Below are 26,056 nucleotides of genomic sequence, written 5' to 3' on the forward strand. Positions count from 1 at the left end.
GACGGAGAAGGAGACGATGTGCAGAAGCCGGGCTGAGCGGCTACCCCGTTCGGCCAGGCAACAGGATGTGGCACAAGCAGAGTGGAATGTCGGCCAAGCGGACGCGACACAAACATAGTGGAGTTCCGACCGAGCGGACGAGATACAGGAACAACGAGGTTCCGGCCGAGCGCAACATGCTCTCTCCGGTATCCATCGATATCCCATTGGAAGTTAGTGTCGCCGACACCAGGCATGGACAACCAGAAGATCGGACGGTGGAAGCTTCCACTGTCACTTTAGAGATATGTTTGGCCTATTAAGGTATTGTGTCAGAGACGTTTTACTGATAAGTCTTTTCAGGAAAAATTTGGGGAAGCGTGCTTACCTTGGGAAATGTACACGCGTGCTACAGGAGCTCTATATAAAAGGGGGTTAAGCATCGGCAGAGGTACGCAATACGCAATACACTGTTCTCGCTACTGTTCATTCTTACTCCGCCTTCTACCTCATCACCGGTGACTGACTTGAGCGTCGGAGGGCCAACACCGAGGATCCCTTCTCTGGCTCAGCACTGACGTAATTTGTGTTGCAGGTCTGAGCAGAGTCTACAGATAGTCAACGGGAGCGCCTCATCCCCAGCTTTCTATTTCATCGACTTTTCGAACAGGATCAATTATAATTAAAAATATTTTAATTTAATCAAAATGATTTAATATCATTTTAAAACAATATTAATATAATAGTTTTTATCAAAATCATTAATACAATTTTTTTAAAAAAAAATGGATAAAAAAAATAGAATACTTAAAATTGAACTAAAGTGGATCAATGGCCACTAGTTTATTCCAAAGCCCAAAAGTCAAGCCCAAGTCCATGGCGAACAAGAGGCAAAACCCTAAACCCAGACTCCTCCCGCCCCATGGACGAAAAGGAGCGGCTTTCCGCCTCTCCGCTCGTCGTCTCCCGGCTGGTAGCGCTGAAGGATGCTCATCCTCTCCCGCGCCTTCCCTTATTTCCGGCACTACTACCTTCCCCGTCCTGCTCTCCTCTGCGCCTCCCGGAGCCTCCCGTTTTCTGCCGCCGACGGTAAACCTCTCGACGCCCCCGACATCGCCGCCGTATCCAGGATCGTGGCAGAGGGTAAGTGGGAAGACCCCCGCCTCTCTGGAATCATCTCCTCCGCCTCGGCCCCCCTCAGCGTCTGCGGAGTTCTGCGGGAGCTGCGAGAGGACCCAAGGTCGGCCTTTCGGTTCTATCTTTGGGCAGGGAAGCAGAGTGGCTTCCAGCATACAGTGGAATCCCGGTGCGTTGTTGCCCATATACTCTTCAGGTGCCGGTGGTACTCCGAGGCGCAACAAGTCCTCAAAGATCTCGCCTTGTTGACCCGGAAGTTGCCTGCGTCGGAGAGCATCGTAGATGTGCTACGGGCGACTGCGAGATTCGTTGGGAAACCTGGATATGGTGTATTTGACGCACTCTTTGGAGTTCTCACTGACTTGGGCATGCTCGAGGAGGCCAATGATTGCTTCATTAGGATGAGAAGTTTTAGGATTCTGCCAAAGTTGCGATCCTGCAATCACTTGCTTGAGCGGCTTGTGAGAGCAGGCAAAAAGGAGTTGTCGAGGAAGTTTTTTGATGATATAGACGGCTCAAATATGGCTCCTTCAGTGTTCACTTTCAATATTATGATCAACTACTTGTGCAAGGAGGGGGACTTGAATGTAGCAAAGGCGTTATTTCAGCGAATGAAAGAGGTAGGTTGTTTGCCGGACGTGGTCACATACAACTCGCTCATCGATGGCCATGGTAAGTGGGGGGGACTGGAAGAAGCTGAACAACTTGTTTGTGAGATGAGAGAATCTGGCTGTGAGCCTGACTTGATAACATATAATGCTCTCATTAACTGTTTTTGTAAGTTTGGTAAGCTACTGAAAGCTTTTGAGCTTCTTAGGGAGATGAGGAAGAAAGGTATCATGCCCAATGTGGTCACATTCAGCACTTTTATTGATGCTTTCTGCAAGGAGGGTATGATGCAAGAGGCACACAAGTTTTTTATTGATATGAGAGTGAGAGGAATACAGCCTAATGAATTCACTTACACTTCTCTAATTGATGGGAACTGCAAGGCTGGGAATCTCAAGGAAGCCCGTATGTTGGTTGAGGAGATGGCGAGTGAATCAGTGGAGTTAAATATTGTAACATACACAGCTCTAGTGGATGGACTGTGTAAAGAGGGGAAGGTTGTTGAAGCAGAAGAGGTTTTCCGAGCTATGGTTGGAATAGGTGTTGTTCCCAATAAACTTATGTACACTGCTCTTGTTCATGGGCATTTCAGGAATAAGAACAGGGAGAGAGCAATGGATTTGCTGACTGAGATGAGAGAGAGAGAGATCAAACCTGATATCTCACTGTATGGTACCATTATTTGGGGTCTTTGTGATGATGGAAAAATTGAGGAAGCTAAGCTTTTGCTTAACAGCATGGATGATTCTGGCTTACAGCCAAATCATGTTATTTACACAACTATAATGAATGCTTGCTTCAGGTCAGGTAAGGCCTCAGAGGCCCTTGACGTGCTTCACAAAATGCATGATTCTGGTATACTACCCAGCATAGTTACATATTGCACATTAATTGATGGTTTATGTAAAGAAAGATCAGTTACTGAAGCAAGGTACCATTTTGAAAGAATGAAACTGTCAGGCTTGCAACCTAATATTTTGGCTTACACTGCACTTATTGATGGCCTTTGCAAAAATGGTTTCTTAGAAGAAGCCGCCCAACTCTTTGAAGAAATGGTGGCGAATGGCATATCTCCAGACAAGATCACTTACACATCTCTAATGGATGGGTATTTTAAGAAGGGAAATTATCAAGAAGCCTTCATTGTCAAAAACAAAATGCTAGATAGCGGTCTTGAGCTTGACCTTCATGCTTATACGTCTCTTATATGGGGGTATTGTGACAATGGTCAAATGGAGGAAGCAAGAAGCACACTAACGGAGATGATAAATAATAATATTCTTCCTGATGAAGTGGTTTATAATTGTCTTATAAACAAGTACCATAAGTTGGGAAACATGAATGAGGTTGAGGATCTGCGAAATGATATGAGGAGAAAGGGTATCATTCCTAGCAGAAGAGGCGATGCTATCTCTAATGACAAAGGGTGATAGCTGTGCTTGGGTTATCACAACTGTCATTAACATCTTGATGATCTGTGTTCATGATGATTTTTTCGTTCACAGAGTCTAATCTTCAGAGCTGCCACAGTTTGTTTGGCGGTTGCAGTTTAATGAATGTAATTGAATAAGATTGCGGTCTACAACCCTTGGGTTATGGAACTACAAATGACTGGTGGCGCTGGCTTCCACAATGTAAGGTAATGGTCATAAATGTCTATAATCCTCTCTCCCACACACTGTCTGGCATGCATTTCTCATCCTGTTACCCCTAAATTTTAGCTTACACAATTCTTCAGTCCACTAAATAAAACTTGACATTCAATCAAATTATTTCTGTAAAATTACACATTTCTCTTGTGCATGCTTGAAACTTTGATGCAACTCTAGCTTTAAATACAGAATTTTGGAAGTTTCTTAGATTCTGCACGCTTCTATGGAAAGCAAATTGTTTTAGTTGCTGGTACAATTTCTTTTTTGTATATTCACAGCCAATCAAATGGTCCACTTATCAACAAACCTCGACAAATTTCAGAGAAAAGTTACTTGTCTGCCCTGCAAATTTTTTGAATTGTTTAAGTTGTTACCTTCACCCAACTTGTGTCTTGTCAGGTTAAATGCAAATGGTTTCTCTCATATCCTCCATCCTGAAATATAGAGAACGGAGTCTCTCATATGTTGCTTCAAATTTTTTTACAGGCGAGTGCTTGTGATATTCTGGTTGACTATCCTAGAGACACCTGTACGCATTTCTGTTCAATATTTGGTTGCTGTTGATAAGTTTATCATTTCTTGTATTACTAGTCATAATTATTAGCATTGCAGAGGTGATATTCTGCACATTTCTTTTTGTTTGCTGTTCACCGATGCTACTTTCATTCATAATTATTAGTCTACGACCTTTTGTTATTCTTGTTGTTCTTGATAAGCTTATAAGTTTTCATGTTGCTCTTTCAATTCTAAAAATAAATCTGAGTATCCAGAAGATAAAAAGACTTATGTTTTGGGTTGTGCCAGTCCCACGGGATAATGTAGTCCTGATCTTTGGCGATAAGGATACCCTTGTCTCCATATAATGTAAAGCATGGCTCAATTAGGCGAGAGTTCCTTGTATAACACATTCATGGGTAACAACACTACAATAATTCATTCACCACAAATATAGCTCCCAATCAATGCTTTGCGAATTGAACTGTAGATGGAACTGGGAAGTCTACTGGTTAGTTGGCGAGTACATCTAGTTGATTAAGAGGAAAATAATGTATACTTTTATGCTTATAATATATTTTTATGAGGTTAATAAAGATGGTGATAAATGATAAACAATGATAAAATTGACTATATTAAAAACTTTTGACTGGTAAGAAAATAATTTATACTTTTAAATATATATAATATTTCTTATGAATTTAATAAATGTGTAAATTAATGAGGAATTATTTAAACTTATATATTGTTAAACCTAATCAAATATGTGTAATAAAATCTTATATATATATATATATAGAGAGAGAGAGAGAGAGAGAGAGAGAGAGAGAGAGATTTGTTACTTTGTACACCCATCTGTGAGCAATCCATGAGTACCTAGTGTTAATTTTTTTTTTTTTTTTTCAATTTTCACTTCTTTTAGTCTAAATATGAAACCCTAAATTCTAAAAAATATTAACACGGGTTGCTCACAGATGGGTGTGCATGGTAATATTTCATTATACTCAAGATTTTATAACTGTTTTTTTTCATTCATTTTACCCATTTTCGTACCAATCAATCTTGCAGTCAGAGACGGCCAAATCTGTTGTTGGCCCTCTGTTCAAACACTGCTCCCCTCCCAATTTGAACTCACTTTAATTAGATAAAGCTTTTTGAGAATTTTTCATGTACTAAATCATTCAGCTTTTCCTGTCAGGATCTGCAAACTCAGATATAAAGCAATGGATTATGCATTATTTCAGTGGTGTGAGTAAAATCAGATTTGAACAATAGTCAATCTTATTGGGATCTAATGTTATGAATCACATATGTCGGCATTCTGCTTATGGGAAGAGATGCTAAAGTATGCCTGCATAATCAGGCAAAAAGTTGGAACTCAGACTGAATGACAATGGTATGTTTTTAGTGCAATCAATAACTCTCTCCTCTCATTAGTGTTATCCTGGACATGGTCTAGATGTTGTCGCGATATATGGTACCATTTGGAAGCAATCAACATTTACTCATATTTGATTCATTCATGACTGCAGCACAATTGTTAATGATATCACTGTCAGCGAGAACACCTGTTTGAACTTCAACATTAGTGTTTTTTGGTGCGGTTGTCATGATATACATATTGCATTATTAGGAACAAATGAAACATTTCTCCAGTTTGATTCATTCATTACAGAAACACAATGGTGACAATTTTAGTGCCCTTGATGACTATATCCTCATAGTTGATCTGGGAACACCTGTTTGGATTTCTTTGCTAGAGTTTTTCCACACAGCCATACTCTAGAAGTTGTCATGGCATACATATGGTTTCATTTTGAAGCAATGAACTTTACCCAAGTTTTATTCATTCGTGATGGAAATAGAACAGTAGATGATTTCAGCGCACTTGCTGACTTCCTCCTCTCTTAATTAACCAAGAACTTGTTCCAACTTTGTTATTAGCATTTGTCGGGACATGCTTCAGTCGTCGTGATATATTATACAGTATGCTTTTAAAATTTGCTCGCATTTGGTTCATTCATGGCAGAGACATAGGTGAATGATTTTAGTGGACTGGATTACTTCCATAATCAACCAAAAACTTGTTCAGCCTTTGACATTATCATTTTTCGGAAGATGCTATATTTGGATGCAATGAATGTTCACTAAAGTTTGATTCATTCATGATGCATTTTGCTTGAATGCATAATGAGGTCTCTTCTCTAGTTGATGGAAAAAGGTTCCATGGTTGATCAAATTCTGAAGTTCTCATCAACAATGGCCTGGAGTATTAATAAGCGAGCTAGATGTGGAGATCTTCTTACTAAAGGTCACAGCTTTGTTGCTCTCTCTTATCTACTGAAATGTCGAGTCACCTAGCAATCAAATGGGCAGATCATCATTGTGAACCATGTTCTCTTTATATTACCCAAAAGATGCGAGTTGTGCTGCTAAATTTTTGTATTGATTCATTCAATGACAAGTCCATTTTACCCTTTCGGAGAAAATAATTTACATGTTTAGGAAAATTTGTTTTTTTTTGTTTGGATTTTTATGGCTCTGTAAAGTGACTAATATCTTAAATACTTTTCAGCAAGAGATGACTTTCAAATGACTCTTAAGTTTGTGATGTAGAGATTATCCTCCTTGACAAACATTATGCTATGATTTGCCTCTCGTTATATGATAAAATAGTTTATGTAGTGACCGATCGTTCAGTTAGCTCGAAAGCATTACTGAAATTAGACTGTTTACTCATTCAGCTTGCTGATCTGATTTTTTTTTTAAAAAAGAACATTAATATAAATTATATAGAGATCTCTTTATAATACTCTCTACAACAGAGTCGCAATGGATTATGATTCTTTACCATGATCACAGTTAAGTCTTGCTGATTGCTGCAAGCTAGCATCTCCAACTGGTAGCTGACATTGATCAGTCGATCATCGATGGCTAGTGGCAGCTTAAAGGACTGCATATCACTTCCACCTCTCCACTCGTTACCTTAAACACCCTCCCTTGCCGCCCTTGAATTTATTATTGCCCGCCCTCTGCATCTCAATGACTCTCATTGTTACAGGGCAGCATCTGCAGTAGGTTAACCCTGGAATTCATAATGTGTGTTCCGTCGATTGGGATGAAAGATGGAACAAGTTTAGGTAATCTTTCGATTACAAATTGAAGAACCTACATGAAAGGAGCAGCAGTTCAACATGCACTGAAAATGTTATTTGTGATAGCGAATTTCACGTCCGCTGATGATGAGAGTAACCTTATCTGCGTGAGCAAATATATTTCAGAAAAGAAGAATGAATAGTAGCAGCATAAATCAACACCATGGTTCATAGCCATGGTGTCGAACAATTGGGTATTAGCAATCTGTTTTTGGTGCTCACTAAAAGATATTGAAGTATCATCTATGTGCATAGCATCCAATCATGTAATGAGAAATGCCACATGGACAAAATTTGATTGCGAAACTTACAAACCAACCACCTTGAATAAGTGATTTGAAGTAATTTCTAAGGCAAAAGGTCAGGTGCACTCACATGGGATTCATAGTCTGGACTAATCAAGTTCAAGGCTAAGTTCCTCATCAGAAGCAGCACCTGCACAAGTATTTTAGACAGCATCACTTTTCTGTAGGTAAATCGAAAAGCACATGCATAAAAGACATGTAGGTGACACAGTGAGATAAGAATCTCATGCGATAGTATTTTTGATAAGCATATTATTGATGAATGTGGAACAAGAATTTTCCAGAAACAAAGAAATTTGTCTATATGATACAGTAGAAAACTAAGATTGGAAACAGTACACACGAGTAAGTATATAGCATTGGCCTTGGCCAGGCTTAGGTACTTAGCAACAAAAGTTCTGTTCCAGCAATTGATGAGGTGGACATGTCGGCACAGGATTGAAATGTATATTCAGGATAGGGTTATGAGAGTTGTGAGGTCTGCACCTCAACAACGATAGTTGTTTACATCCTCAGTGCATATCCAACTCCAAGTAATAAAATGAATAAAATAGATTGAAATGGCATGGGTATGTTCAAAAATGAATGTGAATTCTATAGTTAGAAGAGTCAAAATGATTAGAATTGAAGGTGTACAAATCCAAAATAGCTGGATAAACACTATAAATTTCACAAGATATTGTAGAAGGCACTGCCTGAACTGCTGTGCTCTCCATCAATAATACTAGATAGAAGACACCTTTATTGAGCAGATGCTCATAAACTAATTAGAAACTCAAACATTACAGGAATGAAAGAAGTAAAATGTGTTCTTTATCTTCCTCAAACCCTATAAGAACTGAACAAGATGAAAAAGGTAATTACACACTACAGTAGCATAAGACCGCTAGTTGGTCACACGAAGGCAAGAACCAAATTGAAAACAGTTAAGCAGCAACTGCATTAAAATAGCATTATGTTGGAGCATTTCAAGATTAAAGATAAGAATAACTTCCTTGCTAGAAAAACTAAGCATAAGGCATTCTGCAAGACGAGCAACATTTGTAAAAGGCTCTGGTTGTGGAAGATAGCATACTGTTTCAACATCAATTGGATCCATCTCCTTTAGTTTTTCCAAATGACCAGTACTGCCAGGCTCAAAGACACTTCCGAGAAAGCTGTAGACTTTAGCAAAATCTGGCATAACCATTTGAAATCCGAAGTCAAAGACAAGAAAGTAATCAAGCAGAAGGTAAGGTCACACCTTAAATCTATACAAGAAGTAACAAGAAAATAGCAGAATCATAACATTTCATTCGTAGAAGATTTGGAACGCACATAAACAAAGTTCCTCGATCTATTTACCATATCATCTTATATTAAACTAAGTTTGAATAAGAGATACTATTAGTCAATATTTCAGTCAAAGATGGGCATATGCAATACCTGGAATACCAGTAAATACTATAACAGTTGTATAAAATATTTTTCCCTTATATTAACATTGATTTGTTCTTGCAACCAAATAGTGAGCTAGAGTGGATGTTGTCTCTTCCTCATCAATTGGACAAACTAGATAACAAAGACCCTTTATGTAGCAGAAATAAGGGCTCACCACGAGGATCCATGGTAAGCTTTTCTCGATCAGCGGTTTCGGAAGTTGGCCAGGTTGTAAGGCAGATTGTGCTAGTAGAACAATTATTTGTCGTTGACACTCCCGCAGGCCTTGTATCAGCTGCAAAGCTAACAACTAAGTCAGCGGAAAAAAATGACAACGATCAAACTACTGAAGGTAGAATGCCAAACCTGCTGTTTGGTGAGATGCAGTAACTGGCTGGAGACAACTGTGACCCTTGGAATGCATTTGCGCTTTCGAGGTAGAGTTTCCAGGTGTAGAAGAAATGTCTACCGCGAGGGCATCACCTGGTTCAAGTAAACAGGAAAGCTGGACAGAGGCAGTGCCTTGAGGAAAAAAAAATAGTTAGAATACTACATGAAATCTGAGAATTAGTATGAACAAGTCTCACCATTTTTAGGGCCTTTATGAGGATATGGATGAGCTGCTTTCCGCTTGGGTCGAGGTGGAGGTACATGTTCACTTGTACCATTCTTCTGGACCTTAAGGAAATACTTCTGTGCATGGCTCCTTATCTGCAAGGGCATCCTTTAACAGCGTCGAATTTCATGATACGCAACATCTCAAATTTTTCTTAATTTGACATCTCAGTTCTTCCACACCCAGTAATGCATGTGTGTGGTTGTTTAGGAAGCCCTTTAAATAAGAAAGGTTGCAAGATAATTTCTAGAATGAAATTCACATTTTACTGCATTAGTCATCCACTACTTTGTCTACTGTCTCGGTATTTTTGCACGAACTCCTTACTGCTACAAGTCTCTAACTCACCTGAATAGCCGTCTTCGAGCCAACAAATGCTTCTATCTTTTTCCAGTCCCGATCGAAACTGCAAGATCAGGAAGATAAATGTCATTATCCTCGTAAAGCCTAAACTCAAGGAAAAAGAATAGTTATTATCATCGTACCAAATGGCACTTATACACATTAGAGATGCTATGAAATGCATAATGCCCAATAAAGTACAACACTCTGCGGATGAGAGAGGCCATGGCACATGAGATTATCTACACTGCTACAGAAGGGAAGAATTGATATATAATATGTTTGTATGAGAGGAAACCGTGTGGTGTGGTTTATAGGCATCCAAACAACCAAAGTTCTTACATTTTAATTGAACAATCATGCTGTCTAAACAGTTGTTGAGACCCACTGAATTGAAAAGAAGAGATTTGATTAGATCATATCGAGCATACACGTAAAATTTCGATCAAGAGAGTACAGAGTAGTAGTCGAACTCTGGGAGAGATTTAAGAGAAATGCCATATAACCCCTCTCTTTTTTGTGTGTGTATGTTTCTTGCACAGGGCATGGCCAGTAATGCCTAATTCTGCAATCGGCCTGAAAGCGACTAAGAGAATGCCGATTTCAGAAAGAAGTAGCGCATTCATGGCACCAGATATGCTTCGAAGGAATACAAATCGAGCAGCGGATTTGGCCCCAAATACTCGAAAAAGTCATACCTTCCCGAGCCAAAATCGAAGAAAAGGAAAACCGAACAGCAAATCCATATGAAAGGAGGGATTCTTTTTCCTTACAGATGGAGGGCTTCGAGGAACTTGTCGTGCTCCTGCTCGGTCCAGCTCTCGCGGGACTTGGTGATGGTGTAAGGCTTGCGGATCTTCTTGCTGGGGTCGTCGGTGGAGGCTCGGGGGAGTGACTTGAGTGGAGGAGGTCGGTGGGGAAGAAGACGACTGACGAGGGGCGCATCCTCCGTTGCTCCTCTTCTGTTACCGCTGCCGCCTCCACCATCGGGTGCGCCGGGTTGAGCAGACACCATAAGAAGGACAGGTGATCGGGCAAAGAAGAAGAACGCGGACTGCGTACTCGATGGCGGAGGCCGGTGGCAGGGCGACGGAGTCCTCTTCTGCTATGTATGTGGCCGGTCACTGTTTCGGTTGGTTGGCTCGCGTCCGAGTGCAGAGAAATGGTTGGCGGAGGAGATGGACACGTGGCGAAAGAATCGGGGAGTGGGGTGGGGGAAGGATGCAGACTGCAGCCGGACGTATAGAATTTATTTATTTATTTATTTTTGTCAAAATGCATTTTTAAATTTCGAGCACATTATTTTGTAAAGTAAGACTATACAAAAAAATAATTATAAATCCCTGTAGAAAATGTATCTGTTTTTCTATAATCGTGGAATAATTTATATATTTTGAAATGAAAAAGGAAAATAAATATGATGAATGGATAGGCACTTCCGACAACTTAAACCGGAATGGACGAACTACATATGCCTAATGGAACTAAAAACCTTCATTTGAGTTCTAGAGCATCTCTTAACCTGCTTCCACGCATAACCTATGCCTATGCCTCAATTTTATTGGGGTCCATAAAATTGGGGCCATTATTTTTCATATTTTATATTTATTTTTATTCAATTTTTTTTTAAAAAACCTTGACCATAATTTTTAACATTTTAAATTTATTTTAAAGAAAATATTTAATTTTTAGTATTGATTTTTAATATCATTTATTGTATTTTTTATAATTATTATTTTTAATTATATAATGTAAGATCTAATCACTCTTTCATTTTCTTAAAAAAATCATAATTGTAGATGATCTCATAATTTTTTGCTTTTATCAATGCTCCATATCTTTCTTCTCTGTATTAACTGTATATTCTTTAGTGGTGGTGATACTTTCAAAGTTCGTTCTTTTCTATTCTTGCTTTTTCTTCCTCGGTAAAAACATGAATTAGAGCTTTTTATCATACAAAGAAAAATATAATACTAATAGGAATAACAATAGGTCAGATTTTATATTATCAATTTTCATCCCTATCTATTATATTCATTCTCATACTCATCTCCATACTCATAAAGTATTTAACTTTCATCCTTATTCTTATACCCATCAGAAGATTACATATTCATATTCTATCCATCATCCTATTACTACTTATAATTATTTTTTAAAAATTAAATTATTTCAATGAATATATGAATATTTATTAAATTCTTAATTTTTGTACACGTCTGTTTTTTCCCCTCCTTCGATTGGGTGAGAATTTTCCATGGAAAAGAAGTTGATGTATTTATTGATGATTAAATAAAGCGGCAAACTAAATTTTTTTCTTTTACAATAAAAAATGAGACTTATATATTAAATAGGATATAGATAAAATTTTATCATATCCGTCTTCATTTCTAAACTAAAAAATATTCATATCTAATACCTAATTATTTAATCTGATCTGGAAATTTTCTCCATAATCTTTTCTATTAAGGTCATATGTTGAATTCTCCATCAAATACAGAAGAAATTATCCCTAAAATATTAGTGGTTTGAAATGTTATTTTTTTTTAATTTTCGTGAAGTCTTTAATAACACCGTGACTTTGATTGTGTTGTTTATGAGTGTTATTTTATCTTTTTGGCTTAGCTGACTGCTAGAATATTGGACTCTTTATTCAATTTATCATCTCAAACCGCTAAAAAAAATTAAATTTTGTATAAAAATATTTTTTTAAAATATAATATTTTATTTTAAAAAAAAATTAAATCCGTCCGAATGGAAAAGGTTGAGTATTTTTTTTTTTATAAAAAAAAACTTACCTAGGCCTCTAACAACCTGAGACGCCCGGTGTGGACGACAGCATGCATTTTTTTGTTGTTAAGCTTAAGTACAAGATGACCATAGTATGTAGACAGGGACGTTTTTTTGTTGTTAAGCTTAAGTACAAGATGACCCTAGTAAGTAGACGGACGTAAGGTAGAATGCACCCATCAGCCGTTACACTATCTGACAAATTCGCGATAGAGAATCCCCACGCTGGATAAATCTTCAGATATGATGAGAATGTCTGGTTAGATCAGGTCACATATAGTCAGTCCTTGCTAGTTTAAATAACAAGTAAACGTGGAATACTTCCAATCATGCTCTTCTATGGTCAATCGATCAAATTTCAATGTCCAGTTGGCCCTTCAACCTCTAAAAATTATCTGATCAAAACCATCTAAATCCAAATCTTACTTGAAAGCAACACCCTACCAATTTAACCCGAAAGAGGTCGAAGAGAGACAGTCTGGCCACGAAGCACAAATCAGGCACATAGCTTCACAATCATGGGCAGCCCAAAACCTGTTTAACCTATTTAATAGTTTGAGAGCACAGAGAAACTATCAAATAATAGACAGACCAGAATGGCATGAGATAATCAGATACAATAAACAAACAAGCGAAAAATATTAAAGTGATTGAGCAGTAATCTCTGACAAAAGTTCAGGCACAGCACGTCTACATGTTACATGAGTGAGCAGCTTCTGAAACTCCAGGTTTTAGCGGACACTGAGTGGGAACTAATTAAGAATAGAGAAACCCCTGGGTCACCTATACACATGGAAGTCTCTCTGTTTCTCCAAGCTCGTCTGCATTCACCCCGAGACCTTGGGCTGAAGATATTTGAGATATTGTCGATATGGCCCAAAGCAAGGAAATTAAAAAAAAAACAACACAAACCAAGGCAACACCACCACCAAACTAATCGGAAAGATCTGGAGAGTCATCGGTACCGGAAGCTCATGTCAAATTCCGGACCATACATACTGGGAATGTGACCAGCAGCTGCAGGGTGGGCATGCTTTTCCTTGGCTCTCATCTCCATCTCCAACAGTCTTTGAAATGCATCTGGATGACTGATGCTGCTGCCACCAACAAACGCTCCTGATTTTGGATATAAAAATTTAGAATCATTATGGAATCTGAAACCAATAATAATACAAGAATGTAAATCTTAGCTATAGAGGATTACAGCATTGCCACACTACTTAGATCTAAGCAACAAACAGAAAGGCTTTGAGCAGTAACAAGCTCTACATGTGCATTTTGGGTGTCTTTACTACAAGACAAATTTTAAATATAATAAACGCATTGTCATGCACAAAAATTTGAAAGAAATTATGTAAATTATGAATGTTAATTTGCCTGAATTTTCTAAATTTCATCAAAATACCGATTCAAGTTATGAAGTGGGACTGTGGAGTTGATAAGCGGAACATGAATGATATAACTTATAAATTTCAAGTAGCAAATAAATTGAGGAATCTGTCTATCCAGTGAACACAAGAATGAGAGTGGAATTTACCTGGCATTCCCATTCCAAAGCTACCATAGTTAGACCGCTGAGGCTGTAATGCAATGTTATGCATATTATTTGTTTCTGGTACAAACCCTTGCATGTGATTTATCTGATGAGGTAATTGCATAACTCTTGGAAAGCCTGGATGGGGCAATTGCTGCGGGAAGTTTCCTGGAGTTGACAACTGCTGTAACATCAAGTGATAGGAAGTAGGATCCATGTGAGGTGCATTAGCATGGTAAGCATCATGAGGAACAAGATTTTCAAGAAAATTTTGAGGGTCATGAAAATTTTGTTCAGGCCTAATATGGTTCATTTGTTGATTCCCATTAGTGAGATGATCCAACAATGCGTGTAGAGGCATTGCATTGTTGACAGTATGAAATGATGCCCTTCCCTGTGAAGGATGATGAAAAGCACCAGTATTTACCAAGTCATGGGGGCTCTGAAAAGAACCAGGGTTTTGAATGTCTTCTGCACTTCTTGGAATGGCATTAAGCAAATTATTATTAAGACGCTCGGCATTCATTTTGGAAAACAGCTCCTCTTTACCTGTATTAGCAAAGGGTATAGGATCTGAGATTGCCGATTCCAGAGCATCACTATCAATGATCAAACTCTGCTCATCTGGCAAGTGAAAATCAAGTATTTTCTCTCCGGAACCAACAGTGCCCAGAGGTACTGTGTCACTGTGATAACCAGGCTTGTTTGGTTGATATTCACTGGACCTAGAAGAAAAGAAACTAGCATCAGGGTTTGGAAAAGGCAATCCAGCCGATGATGGAAAGGCATTAGTGTTGGTTCCACCATCTGGCACTCTCTGTGAAGAAACAGGAGCTTGAGCCGATTGAAGCTCATTCATAAATGCAGCTCCAAATAATGCTTCGAGAGTCAAGGTCTTATCTGCACTGGACATTGTCTCAGTGGAATTCTCAGGAATTGGAAAATTCAAAGAACTTTTTTTATCAGTTAAAGATGATTGATGAAAGAACTCAACATCCAGACCAGTTCCAGTTGTCATCTCCTCATTTTTTGTTCCTTTATGTAACAAAGAAAGAAGATGTTGTGATGCATGCTTGTTGATATCAGATTTCTTGAGTTCCTTATTTTCGTCTGTTCTTGTCTCAGGTCCCTGTACCATCATATGCTGGTGACTTGGCCCCCCTTTGATGTCAGCCAAGATTGACTGCTCAAGGTCCTCACATGTAAGAACAGCAGGACTTGAATCTAACTTATCAACTTGATGATATTGTTCAGAGATCCCAATTGTCAAAGTAGTTGTAGGAGACACATCAAATTTCTGTGTAGCATTACTAATATCAGTACTGTCCAGTTCCTCATGTTCAAATACTTTATCATGAGAAACTATCGATTCAGATGAGACAACTTTATCATTATTCACAATCAACGAAAGGAGATTCTTTGATGAGAAATCATCTGAAGGCTTATTTTCTGTGTGCACATAAAAAATCTATTAGCTTATCCCTCAAGTAAAGCAAAAAAAGTTCAAGTAATAATTTCCAGGTTTACCTTCTTCAAGAAACCAACTAGCAAACTTAGAAGATACAGAAACTGAAGAAGTCCATGGTTCTTTGTCCTTTTTAAGCCCCAGAGTCTGAGAAAAAGAACAGAAATTGTGTAACTGGTGTATCAGGGTCTTACAAGTTTTAAACAAGAATCTTATGTCCATAATCGACAACCAACCAAACTTACAAAATAGAAAGTCCTATGTTCAAAATCTCTCAGTGGGAGTGACTAAACAGCATGTCCTCAATTAAATCAATCCAAATGCTGGACTTAGTCTAGTTCAGTCACCCCTGCTAAGCTCCTATGAGAGTGCTAAGAATGTAAAACTATAGTTTCAGTGTCTTCCATATGGTTTAATCTGCTGTGAGAACTAATCACAAATAAACCTAAAAGATGGATAGATTTACTGAGATAACAAGACAAATCAATAACAAAAAGAAGAGAAGATTTTTTGGAATAAAAATGGGACTAGTTTATAGATAACACTTACCGAAGAGGAAGTAGAGGAAGTGGATGAGGTACCAGAAATATGTAAAGAACCACCGAGCAACTTTTCCAGAATGGAGACAGAACTGTCGTGTACAAATGAATTTGTACCATCAAACTTCTCTTTTTTCTTGTCAAGATCATTCATTATGGCCTCTACCCGAATTTCATTGACATTTTGAAGATCAGATGCTGTAGACGAAAGGCTTTCAATTTCATGTTTTCTAACGCTGTCATTGAAGCAGACATCTAATTGTTGTCTCTTTTCCTTATCAGTATGGGTGCTATCAAGATGTTTGTTGTCAACAATACCAGCAATACTAGCCTGAGATGACAGAAAGTGTGGCAAAAAAAAACAAGGTGATCACCAAATGCGCATGTCAAGTAAATGAACATAGATTTAGCTTTTGTTCATCACATTGATGGGAGTTTTATTGTTTTGTTCAATATGATTTAGCTCAAGCAGGATTTGCATTGGGAAATATATCACTTAAAAAAAATATCAGCAGGACAATATTATACGACCTGCACAGTCATTATTGCTTGGCGCTTGGAAGGTCCAACATGGAAAATATGTGACATCACTTCCAGTGGTGGACACATTAGGGCATGTGCTATATCTTAATTTTAAAAATCATAAAGGCATCCCTTTAAATGTAGGGGGATGCTATCAAAATTTCAAAAAAGTTGGGCTTGTGTCAGAATAATAGTTTTTCTGATCCCTCCTTGCTTATGAATCCCTCCATGCACAGCCACAGCAAAACTTGCAGCTCTCCTATGGATTCCATGACCCTTTCCTCTCCTCTCTAGCATTGGTGGAGAACTTCCTTTCTGCTTTCATAGCCCACTTTGTTTGAAAGTTAGTTCTTAGAATGACTCAATCTCGAGTGATCCAAATTGCTGCCAAATTGTTTCAATCCACCTAAGATATCCCCTTGGAATCACCCTACTGGCCCCGGGGCTATGGTGCAGCGATTAGGGCGCTCAGTTGTCTCCCAAGCACCCACGGTGCAATTCCCGCTACGGCGTATTTGCAGAAATTTTTCCTCCAAATAGAACTTGCAATTAAGGGATGTTGGGCTTCTGGGACGTCTGCCGCATGTGCTTCCCGATTTACCCTAGTAGCCGGTGTGAAACTTCCATGGGCTTGGTTAATCATTTTTTTTTTTTTTTGGAATCACTCTACTGACTGAGAAGTCAAGTGGATGGATTGGATTATGTTGCCAGATTCTAGTTTCCAATTTTATTTTGATCCATTATGCCATTTCTGAGATCTGAAACTTTTTTAAAATATCAAAATTACTACTGCCCTTGAGCCAATTTGCTTTGTGTCTGTGAGAAGTTAGTTTTTATCTTCCCAATGTTTTCCATGTTGAGAATTTAAAGACTAAAGTTGGTTGATTTGGGGTTGCTATGGTGGACCAGTGTTGAAAATTTCGTGTTGTGCCGGGCGGGACGGGCGAAACTTACCGTTCCACCCACGCACCAAAACCGGCACCAATATAGCTACAATTTCGTGCGATGTCATTGCGTGCACACGACAGAGGAATCACGCGCGCTCGTCGTCGCGCAACAATCAGGCATGCTCGTAGCGCGACAAAAGGCCTGTCGCGATTCCATAATGACCGACATTGCTGGATGAGTTGCGGGACTCCTCCAGCTGCGTCGGAGGAGTTGCGGGACTCCTCCAACGGTGGCGGAGGCATCACACAACTCCTCCAACGGCCCTGGAGGAGTGGCGCCGGAGGAGTCGCGGGACTCCTCTAACGACCCCGAAGGAGTCTTGCGACTCCTCCGGTGACGCCGAAGGTGTCCCTTGCGACCCTCCGACGCCACCGGAGGAGCGTGCAGCGATTTCTCGAATTTAGGCTTTAAAAATTAAATATTTTGATTTAATTAATTCAAACATTTCCTAAGGTAAGTGGGATATTTCAAAAAGGCTTTTATAAAGCCTAATTAAATTATCCCAATAAAATATAAATATATTTAATTTTTTTTTTAAAAAAAATATTAATTAATATTCTGAAAATTAATTTTACTAATTTAAATTTTATTTAGAAATTCTAAAAAAATTATAAAAAAATAAAAAATCTAATAAATGAGATTAATATTATGATATTTTTTAACTATTTTATATTTTTTTCAGTTTTACTATTTAATTAATATTTTAATTTTTTTAATCATTTTAAATATATAGTATTTAAAATAATAATTAATTTAAATAAAAAAATAGTTAATTTATACAATTATTATACCTAACATAGTATTTTTTTAATTAATTTATATACTTATTATAGAAAAAATATAGAATCAATTTAAAATTTAGATATATAAAAATTAAGATGTTTAACTTTTTTACTTTTAAAATTCTTATTTCCTGAACATATAAAACATATATTTTTATCTTAGAATGCCTCTACTAATCTGCTTAGGAAATATTATATGTCCTTTATTTAAAAAATTTTGATAACGGTCTCTTAAGTTTATGATTCATAATAAAACACTTATAATCTTGTACCCCTATAATCATTCTAAATTGAGATAGTTAAATTATTATTATTATTAGAAAATTATTTCAAGTTTAATTTTAAAAATACCGAAACCTTATCGGCATGACACGATATGATACCGAAACTGTATCATTCCGGTCTAAGACCAAAACCTCGGTACGGGTCGAGATTTTAAACCTTGTGTTGGACTTCCATAGCTCCATGAGCTTTTTAGCAGCAAATTGGTATCTATGCAGATGACATGCACTCAGGTAATTGAGTGAAGCATATGCATTATGCAAGGGCATGGATGGAGGCTGACAAGATTTAAGATTGGATTATGATACCTGCTATCAACCGATAGCTGGAATAGTAAGGCTGCCATATTAACTAATGTAACACATGCCATGGCCAATCATGAAGTAAAAATCAAACAAAGATACTTCCCCTCTTTCACTTTCCTTTTTCACGTGATTAATTAGTATCCAAACAAGTCCTAAAGGTCAAAGAACAAAAAGTTGACAATAAATGGAATTTGTTTCAAAAATATAAATTAAGTATTTGAAACAACATTGGTAATTCAGCACATGCTAATCTGATGTAAGGCATAGTTTGCATATCTATATTGGTGTCAGGATCGGCTGGTAAGTAATCTCAATAACTGTATCAGATGGTCAGATCAATAAAGTAGGAATCAGAAAATGGATAATCTTAAATTTGAGTAAAAGGTAAAAACACATAAGAGAAAAATTAAATGCACCAGAAAATAAATTCTAATGATAATTTTAAATTTAAGCAAACAGAAAAGAATGTAAGAGAAATTCAATACAACAGAATATGAACTTTTAATAATTTAAAAACAACAAAGAATTTGTTAAAATGAAATTTTCTAATGTAAAATTAGATTTCTTTTTATGATTTTAGTACTCAATTGGTAAAACTTTTATCTATTGATAAGCATGATCAATTTATCCATTACATCATTTGGAACTATATTGTGGATATTAATACTAATTATTTTTTTATCAAAAATCCAAACTATTATCTTAGACATATCTATTCCTCATTGTCCAGTGATGTATTTATCATTTTTACTTCATAAGTTAGTATCATGCTTAAAACATATTTTAAGTACACTTACATTCAGTGTTTATTATAGGATATATTTTTAGTTTTATTATTGTTTTAACTTTATTGTTTCATTTTTCATTTTTATATCAAATTTTAATGGCTTTTAATAGGCTGACATTTGTTAGGAGTGTTTTGGTGTTCTTATCTAAGCAATTTCATAATTATGAATACAATCCGATTGTGCTTAAAAAATGGAAGTTAGTTTACCTTAAATTGTTTCTGCAAATCACCAAAATTATTTTCTGTATTTACTGTTTTATTTATACATGTCTGGATATTCATTTTAACATAATGTTCCTCTTTTTGGTATGTTTTAATATTGTCTTTCATACTCAATTTGTAATTGGTTATATCATAAATATTCTTCAATTTAAATTTTGTTATTTTACTGTTCTATAATATAGTTTAAAACAGCTAGTTTTGCTCATGCATTATTAGCCTCAACATAGAAGGTAAAGGTTAATGTTTCAAACAAAATATATGACTATAGCTGTCACTGACTTCTCTTTCACCATGTTCATCTTTATAACAGCCATGTACCAAGATTGAGATCAGGATCTTAGGATCTAAATTGGGCTAGATTTTGCAAACCTATGGTCCAATCCTAGGTCTACTTATTGTTCCTCCATAGAATCTAGCTCCCAATATCCTTAACTAGATAAAATATATTTACATCAACTTACCCTATGTTTGGATAGGGTGAGGAGAGGCTCATTAATGGAAAGGGAAGGGAAGGGAAGGGAAGGGAAGTGAGGGGAAGGGAGGGTAACTTCCTTACACCCCAAATCGGGGTGTAAGGAAATAGGCCATTTGAGGGGTAAGGGAGGGTAGAAGTTCCCCTTCCCTCCCCTCACCCCCTTCCCTCACCTCCGTCCCAAACAAGGTTAAAAGTTACCAACCCTTTACTTACCCTTCTCTCACCTCCTCCCAAATAGACTGTTAGACATTTTAAAAATTCACATTTATTGTTGCAAATATTTTTTCCAGTCATAAGATTTTGTTTACTCATAAGTAGAAGAATCATAACTAGAAGAATCTTTTTTGGTTATTGTCATTTCATCCATCTTATAGAAATTGCTACTTGCTATATAAAGATGAAATACTATGGATTGTACTCCATTTTTCAAAATTGAAATGTATGAATAATTTTAATGATATTGATATAAATACTATGCATTGAAATACTATATATATATATATATATATATATATATATCAAATGTAGTTTAATTAAATTAGTAACCTTGATTACAGCTGCCTCCAGCTTATTTCATAGTGCATACATTACAACATTACATCAAAATGGAGTCAACTCTATGGAGGTAAAGTGTTGAAGATGACGACAACGAAGAAGCTCTTCCTCACCATTGAAATGCATCTATAATGTCTTCATGTGTACTGTTTCTAGTCCATCTCTCATGCATCTTTTACTTTTTATTGTGTAGAAGCAGAAGTCTATTAATTGATTATTTTGTTTCATTTCATCCAATATCCTTCACATTTTCAATCGTTTGACCTATTTTTCTTCAATTTCAATCATGACAGATTTTTTAAAATCAATTATGATTTTACCCAAGAAATCAGGCAAAAACCAGTCCATCCCAAAACAACTCGCCTAATCCAGATCAGGATTGGTCAATTTAAAAACCATAAGGTAAACCTCAAAGCAAATAAACATCAAAGGATAAGAGCTGCTAAGAATTTAATTGATCGTGCATTCTGATAGCTATAACTGAAGAGAAATTTTTGTAAGAATATCCATTTCTCAGAGAAAAATATTTCATGATTAATGATACTAAAATAATATTGTATGCCAATACCTCAGATGCAATGTAATTAGATTGAACAGGAAGGATTTTGTCCGCTGCACTAGCAAACCCAGGTGGTACAAGTGGCCGAGATAGAGGTGCATGCATAGTAGAAGATCTAGGAGATTCAACTTCAGATAGTGAAGAGTCATCTGCTTTGTCAGTTTTGCTGATTATTCTTTTCTTATCAGCTGAATTCTCAAGCAATGCAATACTATCAGCATTAGGATTATGTTTATGATTATTTTGCTTTTCTTGCAGTGCTTTCCGTTGTTCTCTTCTCATTAGCTCAAAGGAATCTGCATTCACATACCAAAGAAAGTAGAACCACAGGAAACAAGGGAAAAAAAGAGAGACTACAATAGACACACAATCATAAATACAGCTAGTAACCAAATAGCGTACCTCTTCTCCTTTGTTCTTCAGCTCTGTCCTCACTTGAATAATCAGTTGACCCAAATGTTTCATCATTACATGAATCTCTATCATCCTTTCGCTGAAAAGGCAAAGCCTGAACCAAAAAGCAGAATTTTTATAACACTACTCTCAGAATGAATATTACTATAATGATGAAAACCAACAAAGCCTTTGTTGCAACAGAGACATGTGTTTTAATACTTTCCAATTGTCTAACCTTATAAGGTCGTGGAGGCTGATAGGGTCCAGAAGTCTTATTGAGTGTAAATTGACTAGCTGCCCTAGATTTTGCTGTTGATGGTCCTTCACAACCTGAAGGTCTTGGAAAAGCACCACTTCCCAAAAGTCCATCATGCTCAGCATGCTGAGAGTAACGTCTTGATTGTGTTCCAAATCGTTGTCCAATATCTGACATTTCATATATGATGCAAGTGGCAAAATCAATCCAGAATAGTGTCAATGATACAAAAGATTTATATGACTGTTAGAACTATAGATGGATCACAATCTTTAAGAGAAATAATCTGTATTTAATGATGATGAGCATCAAAATGCATAATTGGGCAATCAGATTCTGATGCTATGAATTTAAAAATATATCCATTAGATATATTGATGATTGTTGCAAAATCCAAGATGGCGCGACTATTTTAATGCATGAAGCTTCGAGTTTTGGAATAGCCTTTCTAACAATGGCGAAAGGAAATAGATTAATGTCATGAACTCAGCAGCACATAACCCTGTATTATTTGGTGTAGAAGACATGGGCATCTAGGATTCAATCTTTTGTTTGGAAATGTTATGGCAGAAATTAGAAAAAAAAAAAAAAAAAAAAAAAAAGGGCAGCCCGGTGCACGAAGCTCCCGCCATGCGGGGTCCCGAGGAAAGATCCATTGTACGCAGCCTTACCCTGCTTTTTGCAAGAGGCTGTTTCCCGGATTCGAACCCGTGACCTTTTGGTCACATGGCAACAACTTTACCGTTGCGCCAAGGCAACTTTACAGAAATTAGAAATGAACAAAATATATATAACTAGTAATACCATTGGTGTTGAATAGGAATTAAGATTCCAATCTTCATCGAACAAAAAAACGAACAGCCCGATGCATGAAACTCCCACCAATGCGGGTCCCGAGGAAGGGTCGGACCACATTGTGTCGGAATCTTACCCTACATTGCAAGAGACGGTTTCCGCGACTAGAACAAGTGACCTCTAGGTCACACGGCAAAGAAAAGCAAAAGGTTGTATTCAATTATGGCAGGACAAGTTCATGGATTATCCTCCATTAAGCCATAACACTAGTTTGCAAAAGTAAATATGCATGTAGTGAAAGTGACAAATAACAGCTGCCAGAATGAAAAATAGACAAGGCAAAGCTTAACTAATAAATCAAGCATCAAAATGACTAGCATTTTCTGTTTTTGTTCACTCTGAACAACAAACCTTGTGTATTTGTTTCACGATTAGATTGGAGGTCTCCATCTCTATTATTTAATCGTACATCCCACCTCCCAGAGCTTGCACGAGAATAACTGCCTGCAACTTCTGACCTGTTTGGTGGTGGAGATGTATAATCGCTGCGCTTCGTGCTCTGAAAACTTGAGCCTCCAAAACCTCTTTGCCTTTCGTTTAAAGTATAAGATGCTTCATCCAATTCACTGCTTGATTTAAAAAAAAACAGCAAGTCAGACAAAATTATCTATATAAGGCCCCAGAAAAAAGGATAAATAAGATTATATTTCACCATAAATTACCTCAAGACTGAAGCATCAAATCCATTAGGCAATTTGTTGCAAAGTTTGCTAAAAGATAAAAGTTCATCTCTTGTATAGCATACTTTAGTTTTCCTAGACACAGGGCAAGAAGGTAAAGTATAAGGTACAGACAACAACATCGATGCATAACAAGAAGCTCTAAAAGCTGCTCACCTAGTATCAGAGCTTCTTTCAAGTAACGGATCCTCATTCTCCAAACTCATTCCAGGAGGTTCGCTGAACAAGTATCCTTATCTACTAAAATGAATCAGTTCCTTGGTTTATATATGCAAAACTTCCGGCTAATTTAGCCTCTTACGACCCACGACGAACCCAGATCGAATACAAGTTGCAAGAAGCTGGTAATGCCAAACGGGTTGTCATATCGTTAAGCGAAGAAATAAAAGAAAAAAAATGCGGCGTGCGAGAAGTTTGATTCTGTACTGTCCCCTGTCAATAATCACAAAAGGGGACCAGCCTCAGAAAGCATAGAGGACGTTAGTCACCAAAAATATCAGCAGAAATCTGAAGATATCCGTTCAAAATCTAGGCTGACGACTCCGACGCCAACCGAAATGCCATTAGGGTTAACATGAATCAGAAGATAATTAAAATTCCTTGTTGAAAGACAAACTTACGGACGGAGAAGCATACACGAGAACCGGAGGGATAGGATAGAGATCAGTGCCGGCGATCGGCGCCGTAGAAGGGATTCGAGCCTAGAAGACCGATTTCTTCTCCCGGCGGAGGAGGAAGAGAGAGAGGGGGAGAGAGAGAGAGAGAGAGAGAAAGGGAGAGGAAGGAGGCATATAACAGAGAAGTGAATGAAATGGGGAAGGCAATGTCACCCAGAACTATACCTTGCGGGCCAGCCATGCGTAACTGACTGTTGAGGATGGGAGGATCTTCTGTGTCAATCAGGACAGGCAACTGCACTAGGGGCCTGCCAATAAGTCAGCTGACGGGAAAACCAATGGATGACGAGTAAAATTACTCTTCCTGTTCTAGACGCATACGTATCCTTTCGTGAAACCCGAACCTAATCTCTTAATAATATCTTAAACAGAAAAAATAAAATATAATATTGCGCCTATGGAATAATTAAATGGTGAAATGCCTAACAAAATTATATTATCTATTAAATTTAAATTATTAGTCATGTAAATATGTAAATATATAATATCCATTCTCATATTATACTGGATCATGTCCAGAATACGAGTGAGATGAAGACTGAATGAGTTGTTATTAGCGTTGATAGAGAGATGACTAGGACATCATTCTCATATGTGCCTATAAGAATGGACTCTCACGTGGTGCTGATAGACGACGATGAAGAAACCGGCGGTACTTGAGCTCTGCGAATACTCAGACAAACACACAGGACGTTAGAGGCCAGAAAACAGAGAAAAGTCTCCGGAACAGACCCTCCGACGCTCAAGTCAGGTACTTTTTTTCCCAGAAAAATAGTGTACGAAGGAGAAAGAAAAGTAGAAGACAAGTGTGAATGTGCGAGAGAACGTACCTACGTAAGGGAGAGGACCTCTCTTTTTATATGACAGTGCATACCTCCGGAGCCTGACTGATGTCAAAGAATGTCGGATGTCAGAACTTGTCTGGTGATGGAGGACGCGTGACACCCTTTTGTGGGCTAGAAAAAGGTTCTATTCGTAGAGGATCGTAGACTGTTAGAATATTCCCTGACATATAACAGTTATTTTTTGACAGACGGTTACGATTCCCTGACCTTATTGTCATGTAGCAGCACCCTTTGTCCCGGCCGGGTATGAATAGAAGAATCTCGAGATGGTCGGTAGTTGGCCTACTGGGAGGACTAGGCCTGACTATAGCCGAGCTGTGGAAATCCGACCAGTCAGAGCAGGTCAGGCATCACCCCGACTGCCCACCATGTCTCAGACCTAGGTGTCTCAGATCGGGGGTCCTAGTCTGTGAGAACCTAACCGGGCATTATACGTCTGACGATATCAGACGGTCCTGCCGCTTATTTCCCTAGTTACTAATTGCTACGTTCTCTTTACTGTTGATTGTCACGTCTCATTGACTTCTGACTGTCTGACTTTATCAGACCCCCACCATTATACACCGTATCAATACTCATGATAGATATTTATCATTTTACCTAAATACACAACATTTTTCATATACCCTTATTCCATATAATATTTTTCTATTTAAAAATATATTTAAAAGGGCATCTCATATCTCTAAAATACCTGTATTCACCCTCACAGTATCGATCCCCTACTGACGGTCACGTGTTGATGAAAGGAGATTCATTAGGAGTATATATATATATATAGACCTTGGGCGTCTGGGTTGAATCTAGATGCCCAAGGTTGAATTCAATCAAGGTACCTAAATTCAAGCAAAAAGTTTTTTTTTATTTTATTTT

The 26,056-nt window shown here is 37.5% G+C and overlaps 3 protein-coding genes across 17 annotated transcripts; 1 reads left to right on the forward strand and 2 right to left on the reverse strand.

Moving 5' to 3' along the window:
- Window positions 1-881: 881 nt before the first annotated feature.
- On the forward strand, window positions 882-6,475 carry LOC121967432 (putative pentatricopeptide repeat-containing protein At2g02150). Of its 4 annotated transcripts, none has more exons than XM_042517655.1 (4): window positions 882-3,364; window positions 3,777-3,906; window positions 5,071-5,268; window positions 6,081-6,475. In XM_042517655.1, exon 1 carries the CDS (start codon window positions 966-968, stop codon window positions 3,153-3,155), a length of 2,190 nt encoding a protein of 729 aa, XP_042373589.1. In that variant the 5' UTR covers window positions 882-965; the 3' UTR covers window positions 3,156-3,364; window positions 3,777-3,906; window positions 5,071-5,268; window positions 6,081-6,475. The 4 variants fall into 4 exon arrangements, with proteins under 4 accessions (XP_042373589.1, XP_042373587.1, XP_042373588.1 ...); XM_042517653.1 differs by having other exon boundaries at window positions 3,777-3,863; window positions 5,902-6,475; XM_042517654.1 differs by having other exon boundaries at window positions 5,071-6,475.
- A 181-nt stretch (window positions 6,476-6,656) lies between these two features.
- Window positions 6,657-10,890, reverse strand: LOC121967434 (protein REVEILLE 3-like). Of its 7 annotated transcripts, none has more exons than XM_042517658.1 (9): window positions 10,483-10,888; window positions 9,716-9,773; window positions 9,339-9,462; window positions 9,118-9,273; window positions 8,927-9,046; window positions 8,327-8,508; window positions 7,403-7,462; window positions 7,045-7,130; window positions 6,657-6,957 (listed from the first exon to the last, which is right to left on the reverse strand). In XM_042517658.1, the coding sequence occupies exons 1-8, from the start codon at window positions 10,722-10,724 to the stop codon at window positions 7,062-7,064; spliced, it is 1,011 nt and encodes a 336-aa protein (XP_042373592.1). In that variant the 5' UTR covers window positions 10,725-10,888; the 3' UTR covers window positions 6,657-6,957; window positions 7,045-7,061. The 7 variants fall into 7 exon arrangements, 6 of the variants coding, with proteins under 6 accessions (XP_042373592.1, XP_042373591.1, XP_042373594.1 ...); XM_042517657.1 differs by having other exon boundaries at window positions 6,657-6,941; window positions 10,483-10,887; XM_042517660.1 differs by having other exon boundaries at window positions 6,657-6,941; window positions 8,408-8,508; window positions 10,483-10,882.
- A 2,224-nt stretch (window positions 10,891-13,114) lies between these two features.
- On the reverse strand, window positions 13,115-24,456 carry LOC121967435. 6 transcript variants are annotated; one of them, XM_042517666.1, is made up of 11 exons: window positions 24,298-24,456; window positions 23,818-24,093; window positions 23,644-23,736; window positions 23,333-23,547; window positions 22,106-22,296; window positions 21,877-21,982; window positions 21,484-21,770; window positions 16,048-16,368; window positions 15,561-15,645; window positions 14,037-15,482; window positions 13,115-13,615 (listed from the first exon to the last, which is right to left on the reverse strand). In XM_042517666.1, exons 2-11 carry the CDS (start codon window positions 23,865-23,867, stop codon window positions 13,455-13,457), a joined length of 2,955 nt encoding a protein of 984 aa, XP_042373600.1. In that variant the 5' UTR covers window positions 23,868-24,093; window positions 24,298-24,456; the 3' UTR covers window positions 13,115-13,454. The 6 variants fall into 6 exon arrangements, with proteins under 6 accessions (XP_042373600.1, XP_042373597.1, XP_042373598.1 ...); XM_042517663.1 differs by having other exon boundaries at window positions 23,333-23,550; XM_042517664.1 differs by having other exon boundaries at window positions 23,333-23,550; window positions 23,818-24,002; window positions 24,282-24,451.
- Window positions 24,457-26,056: the final 1,600 nt, after the last annotated feature.

Source organism: Zingiber officinale, chromosome 3B, assembly GCF_018446385.1.
Source record: "Zingiber officinale cultivar Zhangliang chromosome 3B, Zo_v1.1, whole genome shotgun sequence".
NCBI lineage: Eukaryota > Viridiplantae > Streptophyta > Magnoliopsida > Zingiberales > Zingiberaceae > Zingiber > Zingiber officinale.

Excerpts from the sequence above, each read along its gene's own strand:
- LOC121967432 (XM_042517654.1), top strand. The coding sequence starts at position 966 with ATGCTCATCCTCTCCCGCGCCTTCCCTTATTTCCGGCACTACTACCTT.
- LOC121967434 (XM_042517656.1), bottom strand. The coding sequence starts at position 10,724 with ATGGTGTCTGCTCAACCCGGCGCACCCGATGGTGGAGGCGGCAGCGGT. Across the intron at positions 8,509-8,926 it reads GCTTACCATGGATCCTCGTG|ATTTTGCTAAAGTCTACAGC; the intron begins GTGAGCCCTTAT and ends TGGTTATGCCAG. Across the intron at positions 7,041-7,402 it reads GTCCAGACTATGAATCCCAT|GTTCTTCAATTTGTAATCGA; the intron begins GTGAGTGCACCT and ends CCTTTCATGTAG.
- LOC121967435 (XM_042517663.1), bottom strand. The coding sequence starts at position 23,867 with ATGAGTTTGGAGAATGAGGATCCGTTACTTGAAAGAAGCTCTGATACT. Across the intron at positions 22,297-23,332 it reads TCGTGAAACAAATACACAAG|ATATTGGACAACGATTTGGA; the intron begins GTTTGTTGTTCA and ends ATGAAATGTCAG. Across the intron at positions 21,771-21,876 it reads TGAAGAACAAAGGAGAAGAG|ATTCCTTTGAGCTAATGAGA; the intron begins GTACGCTATTTG and ends ATGTGAATGCAG.